This window comes from Aureobasidium namibiae, assembly GCF_000721765.1.
Source record: "Aureobasidium namibiae CBS 147.97 unplaced genomic scaffold scaffold_3, whole genome shotgun sequence".
Classification (NCBI taxonomy): Eukaryota; Fungi; Ascomycota; class Dothideomycetes; order Dothideales; family Saccotheciaceae; genus Aureobasidium; species Aureobasidium namibiae.
In genome coordinates, this window is record NW_013581206.1 from 1,212,941 (window position 1) to 1,225,824 (window position 12,884).

Below are 12,884 nucleotides of genomic sequence, written 5' to 3' on the forward strand. Positions count from 1 at the left end.
TCATAGCACTGCGCAAATGGACAAAAGATCAATCACGTCATGGCTCTCACATACAAGAGCATGCAACGCGTATAGCTATAAAAATGCAGAGTAGATTCGAGAAACAGGATGGTGTTTATTGGGATGCGATTATCTCGCCTCGCAGCTCTCGTTGGATACAGCTCTGGTCCGGAAACCCTTGTGCCTTGCTATAGCGAGGACCTCGGTCGAGAGCTTTCAGGAGAAGAGTGTGAGTGTGAGAGTTGTAGGCCCAGCACACGGCGAGGTCTCATGTAGTGGAAACAGCAGACAAACAGTATTACATTCTGTCATCTGGTGGAGACCGTAGAGTCGAAACAGATGAATAAATAAAGGGGTGTAATTGTGATGGTTGCGGAGAGCTCTCGAGTTTAGCCGATGCAAGTGAGTGTGGACGTGCGTGGTCTTGGTGCTTTGGGAGTTGGTCGTCCACCGACACATGTTACATTGCACCACCCACGACTCGCCCTCCCCGAGTTGAGCCAATACGGGCACACGCCAGGCAGCACCAGCAACTCGCCAATGCTCCACACGTCCTGAGCCGCATCATCCCCGACAGAGTAGGAGAGAGCGACGACGAGAGCGCGCGCTCGAGGCAGCACGAGACCGGCCGCCATGGCATACCAACAAACAGGCGGTATGCTCAACAACGCCACGAATGCCGCCCAAGCGAACGACCACCATGGTCCGCAGGGTGCCGAATACACGTTGCAGGGTATGTTTGACCTCCCTCTTGGCCGACCTACTGGCTGACGCTAGCAACCCAGGCGTTATGCGCTTCCTCCAGATCGAATGGCACAACCACGAGCGAGCCCGGAACGCATGGGACATTGAGCGCGCTGAGATGAAGGCTAAGATCGCAAAGCACGAGGGCGAGTCTCGCCATGCAAAGAGAATCAACGAGCAGCTCGAACGACAGGTGCGCATGCTCGAAAGCGCCCTCAAGCAGGAGAGGAAGAAGAAGGGCAGCGACCCCAATGCGCCCCTACAACCAGACGGTGCTGTCTCGCACTCTGCCAGACGTCAGTCCATATCCACACGAGCCGCGCACGGCCGGCCAGCTGATCTGTCGTCTGTAGCATCCCACGACTTGCACAACTCGTTCCTCGACACTACTCCCGACAAGCAGCAGTACAGAGACAAGTCCAAGAAATTCCTCGACCGATGCCTAAACGAAGTCCAATACCTGCTTACTCCTCAGCCGCACCCTCCGCCGCCTCACGTGTCCATGCAGAACCCTCCAGCTTCCTATACCGGCCTACCTGATCCTCCAGTCTCGCTCGATGACCTCTACTTACGTCGCGCCGGAAGACCCTACCCTCCCTCTTCCCATGTACAACTGCAGCCTCCAGTCAATCTCTCCTCCGAGGACCAGAAGCGTCACCTCGCTCTGTCTATGCCCCCTGCACAACCTCCTACCCATACCTTACCCCAGCCTCCGCAGTCTCAATTCGTACCACTGGACGAGCCCGTAGAGCAGGTTACACATTCCTACGATTCGTACGGTCGTCCTGTCGCTTCCACTCCGGACGCCGCTCCTCGCTCCATAGTTACTCAGGACTCCTCGGTCGATGGTTGGAACTTCGACGACCAACAATCTCTACCCGAACAACCTCCTACCGAATTGCCCCAACCTCCCCGAAGACCTGACACGGATTTGTTCCCTAGTGCAGCAAACCCTCCTTCAAGATCTCCTCCGCGTACTGGTTCAGGTCGTCGCAGATCGTCAGGCTCACAAGGAATGGCCAGGAGAAGAAGCTCCGGTTCCCATGATCTTCACGATAGTGGCTCGGAGCTTACTGCAAAGCCAGATCCGTCACAGTTCAAGGTCAAGTTTGCTCTTCGCGGTCATCTCGATGTTGTCCGATCCGTCATATTCACTGGTGGCGGCAGCCCATCGGAGCCCGAAATTTGTACTGCTGGCGACGATGGTACAATAAAACGCTGGATCATACCCGCTAGCTACACCAACTTCCAGAACAACGCAAACAACGATCTGGATATCGCTTGTTACTTCACCCACCGCGGCCACGAGGGTGTGGTCACTTCTCTCGCAGCATGTCCTTCGACCAGCTTCTCCACAGGAGGCCGTGTGTCAGGAGACGGCTGGATTTTCTCAGGCGGCCAGGACGCTACGGTTCGTGTTTGGGAGCGTGGGCGAGTCGATCCGAAAGCCACTCTGGAAGGCCACACGGATGCTGTCTGGACCGTATGTCTTTTACCTGGAACCGTTTCGTCCGTCTTTGGAACTCAGAGCTCGAGTTTCGGTGGACCTGATCGTATTTTGCTTGCCACAGGTTCTGCTGACGGCACTGTCAAAATCTGGTCTGTCAGTGCTCCACCACAATTGGTCTCTCCGCAAGCAGGTTCCAGACGTGGTGGTAGCCGTCGTCACTCTGTCACCTCTGGCAGCAACCACCCCAGTTCTCCCCAACCCAACGTGGCTACAAGTACACCATTCCACTACACGCTTGTTCACAGCATCGAGCGCGAGTCTGCTCCAGGGATTGCGCCTACTTGCATCTCTCCTCTCAGTCCGTCAGGCGAGAACTTTGTTGTTTCATATACAGACTCGAGCGTACTTATCTTTGATACAAGGACTGGCGAAGAGATCATCGGAATGGCGAGTAATGAGACGTATGATGGAACATTGACTACAAGCATCAACGCCGTGGTTGCCACTAGCAGTGCATCGCTCGGCCTAGAAACAGGATCGTCATATATGGATAGAGCGGACCAAGAGGAATCTGTGGGTGCCGGGCCGACGGGCTCAGCACAAGGTGTCGAGGGCGTAATTGTCAGTGGCCACGAGGATCGATACATTAGATTCTTCGATGCAAACAGCGGTAAGTTTTGATTCCTGCGAAAGGTCAGGGTCTCTTTTACTAATTGATATCAGGGCAATGCACATACACGATGCTCGCACATCCCTCAGCCATCTCATCGCTCTCCTTGTCCAAGGACGGCAGGGAAGCAGTTTCAGCTGGGCATGATGCATCGATCCGGTTCTGGTCGCTTGAGAAGAGGCAATGCACGCAAGACATTACGTCGCACCGACCCATGAGGGGCGAAGGCGTTTGCAGCGTGGTGTGGAGTCAGGACGGCAGATATGTCGTCAGTGCAGGCGGCGACGGTGTAGTCAAGGTGTTTGCGCGATAGCACCACCGTATATCCACCTTGCGAATACGGAACATGGCCTCGTGTTCAAAACACGGAGAGTTACATGTCGAGATTAAGAAGAAGAGACCGATGTCTTGCTAGACAGCACCATGAAAGACGTGTACATTGACGGGGCTACCAGAACCCTCTTTTCCTTTTGCCAAATCCGAATGTGCAGCAAACAAATGGTGTGAAGATATACTAAGTATTCATCTGCTATTTGTGAGAAAGGATTATGTACCTATTTGGTAGTGAATGGGTGAAGCAAGCAAGCCTATCAGCCGCTTGGATGAGCCAAAGCCGTACTCGAAGCTTGGAAGAAATGAGTAGTGTAGTACAGCATCATAATGTCGTGTTTCGCGTAACCTGCTTTTTGTTCGTTTTCACAAAGACATGCCAGCTAGAAAAAGCAGTTAGAGGTAAGATGAGAGGCAGATCACGCCTCCCCAAATAGTCTTGCGGTAATGTCACCCATGTACTCCTCCTCGAGTTCGTAGTCCTCGCCGTCGTTCTTGTCGATACCAGTGAATTCGAAGGCGGCCACTACGGTTGGGACGTCGAAGCCCATGGCGGAGAAGCGATCCACCAGAGATTTGTTGTATCCGTGATACCTGTAGCACGTGTTAGCAAAGTCTGATCCATGATCGAAGTGGTACAGGCCAACACACTGAGCGATCTTTGCAGCTTCAGCCTTGTGCCGTCTCTGGTCCTCCTTGTTCTTGAGAGTCTCTTCGGTCACGCCTCCACTTCCCTCTGCACCGGTGCCTTCGGAGCCAGGGGCGCCTGTGGGAGCACCGGCGTACTTGATTGCCCATTCACGAGCGACGTGTTCGAACTCTTTGGGGTTTGTGATGAGCATGCGAGCGACCTCTGCGTCTTGAGGATCTTTTGGTTCGGGCGAGGATAGTAGTGACTGGAGAGAGATGAGTGCGGACTTGAGGGTGAGGACGGGAGACCAGGCTGAGCCTAGAGTGTCGAGACAGATGGCACCCTAAGGATGGATGTGTTAGCAAGGAAAGTCGGACAAGGAGGGCGATTGGACGGACTGTAACACTTGAGATGTTTGGATGCCAGATCTTTGTGGTGAATTTCATGACGGGTGGCTGGAAGGGATAGTCGTTAGGAATCTTGATGTCGACGTTATAAGTAGCACCGTGGTAGGGAGTATCGGGCGGACCGCGAAAGACGCCCTTGAAATGTGTCAAGTCATCGAGAGTATCGGAGCCGGTTTGGGCCTTGTTCAGCGGCTCAAGCGAGACGCCCGAGTGCGAGTCTTTCTGGACGTCTTGGATCTCCTTGACCAGGCGGCGGTTTCTGTTCGCCGCCATGGCTGTGGGCGCTGTTCAAGGTCGAAAGCGAGAGCGTGTGTGGTTTGATCGGAATCGGGGTTGTATAGTCCGAGTGCGGAGCCGGGTGAAGGACGGATTCGAGTGGTATATAGACGGGGTTGCAGGCCAAGGAGTGAGGGAGAGGCAGCTGTTCAGACGTGTCACAAGGGTGTGTATGTGATTATGAGAGAGAGCACGAAGGGCGAAGTCGAGTTGACTTGAGATGGTTCACGTCGACGAGGCACATGTCATTCCGTACAGCACGCTAACCCACGCTTTGACCAGCGTCATCGTCGACACAATCAACTGGGCGTCTGTCTGCACCTGCGCCTGCACCTGCACCTGCCTCGCCATCCATCAACCCTTTGCTATCACTGCGCCATCCAGCCCGTTCTCGTCTCCAACATACTGCTCGGTCCACGCCGCTGCTCGTCTAACCTTGGAACCCGACCCAAGACCCCATCTCATTCGCGCCGTCCTCTGGCCACTGTAGCCACACCCGCCATCAATCATGGTTCGTCTCCGTCTTGCCATCTACCTCACATTTCCATCGTACTGACTTCTGCACAGGGTGCGAACCAGTCTGGCCTTGGAGGTGGCCCTCCCGGTCAGGGAGGCGACAACAAGGACAAGAAAGATGCCAAGGTACCTTTGCCTCCACCCATCCTACCCATCACTCCTGCTTACACTCCCGCAGAAGGATAAGCCCAAGTACGAGCCTCCGCCACAGCCCACCACTCGCATCGGCCGCAAGAAGAGAAAGCAGGCCGGTCCGAATGCCGCCGCTAAACTCCCCAACATCTACCCTACCGCCCGCTGCAAGCTCCGATACCTGCGCATGCAACGCATCCACGACCATCTGCTACTAGAGGAGGAATATGTCGAGAACCAGGAGAGACTGCGCAAGGCCAGAGCTGCAACCGCCCAACAGCCCTCGTCCGCCCCCGCTGACAGTGATGCCATGGACCGCAACGCCGACGAAAGAAGCCGTGTTGACGACATGAGAGGTAGCCCCATGGGCGTCGGAAATCTCGAGGAGCTCATCGACGACGACCACGCCATCGTTTCATCTGCCACTGGTCCCGAATACTACGTCAGCATCATGTCCTTCGTCGACAAGGACTTGCTCGAGCCTGGCGCAAGCGTTCTTCTGCATCACAAATCCGTCTCGGTCGTCGGTGTCTTGACAGACGACGCCGACCCTCTCGTCTCGGTCATGAAGCTCGACAAAGCTCCCACTGAATCATATGCCGACATTGGTGGTTTGGAACAACAGATCCAAGAAGTCCGCGAAGCTGTCGAGTTGCCCTTACTCCACCCTGAGCTGTACGAGGAGATGGGCATCAAGCCACCAAAGGGTGTCATTCTCTACGGTGCTCCCGGTACTGGAAAAACACTACTCGCAAAGGCCGTTGCAAACCAAACCAGTGCTACCTTCCTGCGCATCGTCGGTAGTGAATTGATTCAGAAATACTTGGGTGACGGTCCTAGACTTGTGAGACAGCTCTTCCAGGTCGCCGCCGAGCATGCCCCTAGTATCGTCTTCATTGACGAGATCGATGCTGTTGGTACCAAGCGTTACGAGTCCACCTCGGGTGGTGAACGTGAAATTCAACGTACTATGCTTGAGCTTCTGAACCAGCTGGATGGTTTCGATGACCGTGGTGATGTCAAGGTCATCATGGCCACTAACAAGATCGACACACTGGATCCTGCCCTTATCAGACCTGGTCGTATCGATCGCAAGATTCTCTTTGAGAACCCCGACCGTAAGTCTATATCTCGAGAATTTTCCAATGTACCACTGACTAATGGTCGCATGTAGAAAACACCAAGCGCAAGATCTTTACCCTCCACACATCCAAGATGTCTCTGGCTGAGGATGTTGACCTCGAAGAGTTTATCAACCAGAAGGATGACCTCTCGGGTGCTGATATCCGTGCCATGTGCAGTGAAGCTGGTCTCATGGCGCTGAGAGAGCGCAGAATGAGGGTGAACATGGCCGACTTTAGATCAGCCAGAGAGAGTGTGCTCAAGACCAAGAGCGAGGGCGAGCCCGAAGGTCTCTACTTGTAGTTACTCGCTCCTTGGGTTTCAGGCCACATGCACGATCGATGGTTGTAATACTATATAGCATACAATGGGAGTCCAATACATGATGATATGAAAGCTGTTCGTGTACATTTTATGAATTTGATGACATTTGAGCCGACTGATAGTGGAGATCATCGCGGTACGGCAACAAGCTTCCAACGAGGATTTCCAAAAGCCGACCTCGGCGTGGTCAAACATCAATTATTGCTGTATCTACAAACCCACTTTCATCATACCAATTGTCTTCTGAATCTTCAGAATCTCGCTTCTTATGCTTTGTTGAGTCCGATAGTCATTGAGCAATAGAGAAATTGCATACGTGCAGAGATGCAGTCACACGAGCAAATTGCCTACCTAGGTCCAAAAGCCTCGTACACACATCAGGTAAGATACAACACTCCTGACTGTTTCCTACAGCTATATATGAATTTGCACCTTGAGACATGAGCAGTATCGTATTGAAATTCTATGCGTGCTCCGAGAAGACGATGTGTCCATCATTCTACCCTAAAGAGTCACAACTACCTTCAAAAGAACAAGGCTTATATTGAGAACAGGCAACACTGAGTGCTTTTGATTCAGACAACTATACGTTTTCGCCACAGACGACAATTGAAGATGTCTTCAGCCAGGTGCAATCGGGAAAGGCCAATTTCGGTGTGGTCCCATTCGAGAATTCGACAAATGGATCTGTAGTTTTCACGCTGGACCTCTTTGCCGACCAGAGTGCAAAACATCCGGATATTGTCGTTTGTGGCGAGCGCTATGTCGAAGTACATCACTGTTTGCTCGGTCATCCTGCAGCTTCCAGTCAAGCACATGCTCCCGCATCAACAAAGGCACTCCGGGATGGAACCAGAAGCCCGAGCAGTTCTGGCCATGCTACACCTAGACCTGGCAACCCGAACCCCACGAACTCGCGTGCAGCTCCATTGACTGATCTGTCTCATATCAAAAAGCTATATTCGCATCCACAGGCTTGGGGACAATGCAAGACTTTCTTGTCATGCTATCTCAAGGGTGTGGAGCGACAGGACGTGTCATCCACTTCGCGAGCAGCAGAACTCGTGGCGGCTGATGAGACAAATACGACAGCAGCTATCAGCAGTGGCATCGCTGCGCAAATGACCGGCTTGGATTTCCTGGCACGCGATATTGAGGATGACAAGGACAATGCTACGCGTTTCTTCATCATTCGGAGGAGAAGCCTCGAGGACACGTCGCCTTCGCCTGATGAGGAGAATAGTCAAGAGCACACTCGGGCGTATAAGTCTTTGCTCTCTTTTACTGTTTCCCACACCGATGCAGGAGCGCTGGCCGATGCTCTGGCCGTATTCAAGACTCAAGGCATCAATTTGACCAGCATCAACCCTCGCCCAAGCGGCGAGGCACCCTGGCACTACATGTTCTTTGTTGAGTTCTCTGGCAGGCGAGGCCAGGCTGCCGTCGACGACACGTTGACAGGCTTGGATAATGTCGTCAGGTCATGGAGATGGCTAGGCAGCTGGGAGAATGCTCTGCAGCAGAAGCAATGAAGATTGTCGGAAAGAAATTAAGGGTATAGAAACAAGATAAGAATAACTTCGGAACCGTGCAACCTAGTGCTACATCCGCCTCCAGATGGTTTGCAGGCCACCACACGCCGGTCTCCTGCCGGCGCCAAGATGTAAAACGTGAGAAGGAAAACGCCCGACAAGACAAGTCTTGCCATTCGGGTAAGCCTTGCAGCATCTCTGAGATGCAAAGAGCCGAAGCCTGGAGGGAGGATGGAGGAGGAGTGTGTGGAGAAAAAGCAGATCAAACAGCAAAAAGAAAAAATGAAACCCATGAAAGCCAGCCATCAATCCCAAAGCCCAAAACGCGGACAGCATTGTTTGACGTCTATGCGACATCCTTCTTCCCCTTCTTCTGTTCGACCTTGAGCAGCAGGGCGCGGTTGATGGACGGAAGCACACCACCAAAGGCGATGGTGGCGCGGATAAGGGTGTCAAGTTCCTCGTCACCGCGGATGGCGAGCTGGAGGTGGCGAGGGGTGATGCGCTTGACCTTGAGATCCTTTGCGGCGTTGCCGGCGAGCTCGAGGACTTCGGCCGTCAGGTATTCGAGGACGGCGGTGACGTAGACGGCAGCCTTTGCGGCGACGCGCATCTTGTTCTGCGAGTGCGACTTGAGGAAACGCTTGACACGACCGCAGGGGAACTGTTTGAGAGCAACAAGGTGAGAGTGGGTTCTTGACGCGTCATGGGCTGGCAGATGAAGCAACGAGAAGGAACGTACCTGCAAGCCAGCCTTTGCCGAGTGCGACTTTTGAGTCTTGCTGGAGTCGCCTGCCTTGCCACCGGTCTTGCCGCCAGTCTTTCCTGTAGGTTGACAGGATGGTCAGCAAAAGAGAGGTCGTGGCACGCGATGGGCACATGGTGCAAGCCTACCCTTTCCACCAGGCATATTGTGTTTTGACGAGTTTCGCGTGTCTTGTGGGGTTATTGGAGAGGATGCGACCGAGCCTGCGCGTGTCTTGGCGTGTTATTTTGTGGTTGTGTCGAGTTGATAAAAGTTGGGTCGTGGGATAGAAGGGCAAACGACGCGTCAAGGCTTCGAAGCTGAGGGGCTGCTTCCTTGGGATGATGGAGGTGTTTTGTTGCCAACCCAAAGCCAACGGCTCGACTTGGCGTGCTTTTGGGTCCGCCGAGGCATGCTCATGCTGAAGAATGTACAAGGGCTCCCTGTCGTCCATTGTGCCACGAGTCTGCCTTGTCGGATCTTGCCCTGTCAAAAGACTCGAGCGTCAATATGGCTGTTGACATGTGTTCTGCGACTTGGTACTGCTTGTATGTTGACCATTACCGGGGCACCATCTCGGTCCTTGTACCATGTGAAGAAGCATCAATGTCCGCCGACATCACGCCACCTACCTTTCTGTGTCAGTTTTTACAACAGTCTTCTATGTTTCGTCTCTCGAGTCCTTTGGTGTGGGAGCTGAGCATGCTTTGTTGCCGACCTGACAACGCTCACCAGCAGCACTGGTCGTGTTTGGCGTTTTGATGAGCATATGCTCCTCGCTCTCATTCTGAGAGTGTTTCTGTTACTTTGTTGTAGAGTCCGTCCTCGGCTGGCTTCGTTTGCTCTTCTGCATATTGTATCTGGCATCGACTTGTTTTGCTCTACGCTTCCTTTCACGCCTGAACGCGGTTGCTGTCTGGAAAGCGGATCGTCCAATTGCCGAAATCTTCCCGACTGCTGAGTAGATCGTCCTCGATTGTCGCATGAACTACACATCGTCGAACATATCTCAGAGGTCGTAGAGAGATTGTGTTGATGCATCTCATGATCATGCTTTGTAAGGTCTATGCTGTGGCATTTCTTGATTTCGATGTTGCGAATGCTCCTGATCTTGGCTCGAAACTGTTTAGTACGGCTTGTCTGGGTCGACTGCTTGTGTTCATTCACATCACGACACCACAGGTACATGAACTGACTGTAATGCTCTTAGTAAGTAGCATGGCATATTCAGATACCATAGAGATGATCTGAAGAAGCGCATCCCAGATAGTTTCGTACCCAGGATGTGTGATACCTGAAGACAGGGTCGTGCAAGCTGCAAATTATACTTGGTAAAAAGAAACACCTGTGATGCGATCATAAAATTAGGTTAGATTTATCTATGCTATCGTCTGCTAGTGCAGACTTTGTTCTGACAGCGACGGATGAGTCATGTTTTGGGGTGACCAGAATGTGTCAGCATATAGCATCCAATCATCCGAGCTCCAGTCTAGCAAATCAGAGAAGCTCAGGTCGGGGATAAAGTCGTTACTGAGAGCAGCCATCTGTTGAGTGCTGTTGTTTTCCATAAGTGCAGTCGGTTTATCCTCGACTCGATGCCTGTTCTTCTTAGGGGTTGGCACAGAGTCCTTCAAGGGTGCCGCCTTGTCCGAGAAGTCTGGATCTTGGTGGTCCATGATCTTTCTGCAGATACCGTAAATCCTGCCACTACCAGGTCGAGATGGCATGTTACGACCCAGTGGACTGATCTTGCAGAGTAGCATATCGTAAACGACGAATGTATGGGTCCACTGAATACCACCAGTGTTTAAGATCTTCTCCTCGAACAGATCAAGAACCTTCTCAGCAAGTTCGAGGAACGGCTGTACCAAGCTGCGTAGATCTTGCGTCGATACGTCCTTGTCGTCCGTGTCTCCTAGTGCCAATGTGGAGGTAAAGACTCGCTGGACGTCGGACCGGACCATGATTAGGAATTTGCAATTTTGGACAGACAGCTCGGAAAGCTTGCTAACGATGGAAACAGCAGCGGACTTAAAGGCCTGCTTGGAGAAATTGACATGCGTCTTGGTCACAGCCTGGCGGGCTGCATGAGCATGTAACAAGACAAGAAACTGCTCCAGTTGGATATGGAGGAGCGCAATGCTTTGGTTAATCCCTGCCGGTCTGTCATTCGTCCAATCAGGCAGAGAGGCCAGATTTAGCTCGAGTTCCTGTGTAGATGCCAGTACCTCATCGTAAGACACCCGATGCAGAGGCTGGTTGAACATAGTGATGACCTTCCTTCTCAAACCTCGACTTCGTGCTGACAAGCAAGTGTATGTCATCTTGGTCATCTCTGTGAGAGGTCTGGACGTCCGTATGACCGTCGTCGATTCGTCGAAATCTGTGTCGTGCAAATTCGAAGGAGGGCTAATGTCACTTGCGACATCAAGAGACACCGCTGGCATTCCTCTGTCCATGGATGTTTGAAGGTCCCATTCGACGATAAACGCCCATATTCTCTTTCTCATCTCGTGCTCGAAAGCCGAAGACAGTGATTTCTTCTGCAGCAACTCTGGGTTTCGGTGCATACCAGCAGATATGGCAATTCGAAGAAGATTACCGGACTCAACCCATCGTCTCTTCATTTTCACTTGATGAGTCTGTTTGGCGATTAGAAGGAGGCATTGAACTTGATACCAGGCCAGATACGTATGTTTTTGGCTTGATTCGTCAACCCAAGACTCGCACACACGAATCAGAGCGATGGCCGTCTCGCGCGAAAGTGGGCTGTCAGCCATATACATTTGCGGTTGCCCTCGGACAAGACACTGGCAACACGCCATCATCAAGAGCACCGTGGCTACAAAACCAGGTTTCGCATTGCGTGGATCCAGCCACATTTCCTCATACTCGCGTTGGAAAGTAGGAAAATGTAGTATTGCATAGGTGCAGTCAACGTTTTCGAGGTACATCCTGACCAGAAGGTCGACTTTGATTCGCTCCGGGAGGTAGGCGAACAGGGGCTTGCGTGGTGAAAGCGCTTCTTGCTTATCCAGTATCTTCTTCACTGCTCGTAGCTTGTGTACGTCTCTTCTGCAACGCACGAGTTCTGGATTACGAGAGATCTCCTCTCGGAAGAAACTATGAGCATTCTATAGGCAGCAATCTAGTCAGCTTTATACGCAAGAGACCGGTAAAGCAGATAGTAGGCGTGGTCGTTGTAGTACAAAAAGCGGAAAGACAAGCCTTCGAACATCACAGAACAGTACTTACAAGCGTCATAGCACTCCTGGGATCAGACGGACCAAAGAACGTCGTCTTAAATCCTTTACCTCTGAATAGTATCCTTTCCTTTGTAGCCGAGTCGTTGGCACCGCTGGGCGTCTCGCTGGCTCCATGGGCTTGAGGCGTCGCGATTGATACTGTCGCAGGCGTGGCAGGACTTGCATGGGCAGCTTGTAGTCGCTCAATCACGCGTTCCTGGTGAAGAAGCTTGTTGAACATATCGTCCCAGACGTCCCTGCTGACGGTAACGGACTGTTGTCGCGAATGCCATGATGTGCTCGGCCCGCTGGAAGTCTGCTGAGAAGGACTGTCGTCTTCGTATGAGCATGGCTTGCCAGCCTTCTCACACCTCCCACATATAGGAAGAGCCCGATCGCATTGAACCTTCCTCCTACGGCAATCCATACATGAGAGAACTTTGCGGCGGCGCTTCCTATCAGGACCCAGGTCTCCCTCAGGAGAGCGTTCGTGCTCCATAGCTTCTCCGCGTCGATATGTTAAGGTAGCAACATGAGAGGAATCACTAGGATAGACAACCTTCAACGCATCAATGTTGCGATGAGCCCTAACCGCTTCAACGGTGGGACCTCGGCTCCGAGTACTCGGCTCCGAGCTGAAAGGAGCGCGTGGTTTCCTGGCACAATCTCACCATTGAGATTCTCACAATCCTGTTCTTCCAGACTGTCGTCCCGACAGCACAGCGACAATCGGATTGAGGAAAGCTTCAGCCAGAAAGCT

General features: G+C 52.5%; 6 protein-coding genes across 6 annotated transcripts; 3 read left to right on the forward strand and 3 right to left on the reverse strand.

Annotated features, from left to right (window-relative positions):
* Nucleotides 1-633: 633 nt before the first annotated feature.
* Nucleotides 634-3,177, forward strand: M436DRAFT_40389 (WD40 repeat-like protein; the record flags this gene model as incomplete). Its single annotated transcript, XM_013574714.1, has 4 exons — nucleotides 634-733; nucleotides 786-1,040; nucleotides 1,098-2,864; nucleotides 2,918-3,177. The coding sequence occupies 4 exons, from the start codon at nucleotides 634-636 to the stop codon at nucleotides 3,175-3,177; spliced, it is 2,382 nt and encodes a 793-aa protein (XP_013430168.1).
* Nucleotides 3,178-3,613: 436 nt separating this feature from the next.
* On the reverse strand, nucleotides 3,614-4,505 carry M436DRAFT_70611 (uncharacterized protein; the record flags this gene model as incomplete). Its single annotated transcript, XM_013574968.1, has 3 exons — nucleotides 3,614-3,788; nucleotides 3,846-4,168; nucleotides 4,224-4,505. The coding sequence occupies 3 exons, from the start codon at nucleotides 4,503-4,505 to the stop codon at nucleotides 3,614-3,616; spliced, it is 780 nt and encodes a 259-aa protein (XP_013430422.1).
* A 637-nt stretch (nucleotides 4,506-5,142) lies between these two features.
* Nucleotides 5,143-6,581, forward strand: M436DRAFT_39633 (26S protease regulatory subunit 4; the record flags this gene model as incomplete). Its single annotated transcript, XM_013574581.1, has 2 exons — nucleotides 5,143-6,274; nucleotides 6,331-6,581. The coding sequence occupies 2 exons, from the start codon at nucleotides 5,143-5,145 to the stop codon at nucleotides 6,579-6,581; spliced, it is 1,383 nt and encodes a 460-aa protein (XP_013430035.1).
* A 345-nt stretch (nucleotides 6,582-6,926) lies between these two features.
* Nucleotides 6,927-8,134, forward strand: M436DRAFT_79496 (PDT-domain-containing protein; the record flags this gene model as incomplete). Its single annotated transcript, XM_013575077.1, has 2 exons — nucleotides 6,927-6,983; nucleotides 7,157-8,134. The coding sequence occupies 2 exons, from the start codon at nucleotides 6,927-6,929 to the stop codon at nucleotides 8,132-8,134; spliced, it is 1,035 nt and encodes a 344-aa protein (XP_013430531.1).
* A 346-nt stretch (nucleotides 8,135-8,480) lies between these two features.
* Nucleotides 8,481-9,044, reverse strand: M436DRAFT_61508 (histone-fold-containing protein; the record flags this gene model as incomplete). Its single annotated transcript, XM_013574881.1, has 3 exons — nucleotides 8,481-8,798; nucleotides 8,877-8,959; nucleotides 9,029-9,044. 3 exons carry the CDS (start codon nucleotides 9,042-9,044, stop codon nucleotides 8,481-8,483), a joined length of 417 nt encoding a protein of 138 aa, XP_013430335.1.
* Nucleotides 9,045-10,273: 1,229 nt separating this feature from the next.
* M436DRAFT_61509 (uncharacterized protein) lies at nucleotides 10,274-12,623 on the reverse strand (the record flags this gene model as incomplete). Its single annotated transcript, XM_013574882.1, has 2 exons — nucleotides 10,274-12,013; nucleotides 12,135-12,623. 2 exons carry the CDS (start codon nucleotides 12,621-12,623, stop codon nucleotides 10,274-10,276), a joined length of 2,229 nt encoding a protein of 742 aa, XP_013430336.1.
* Nucleotides 12,624-12,884: the final 261 nt, after the last annotated feature.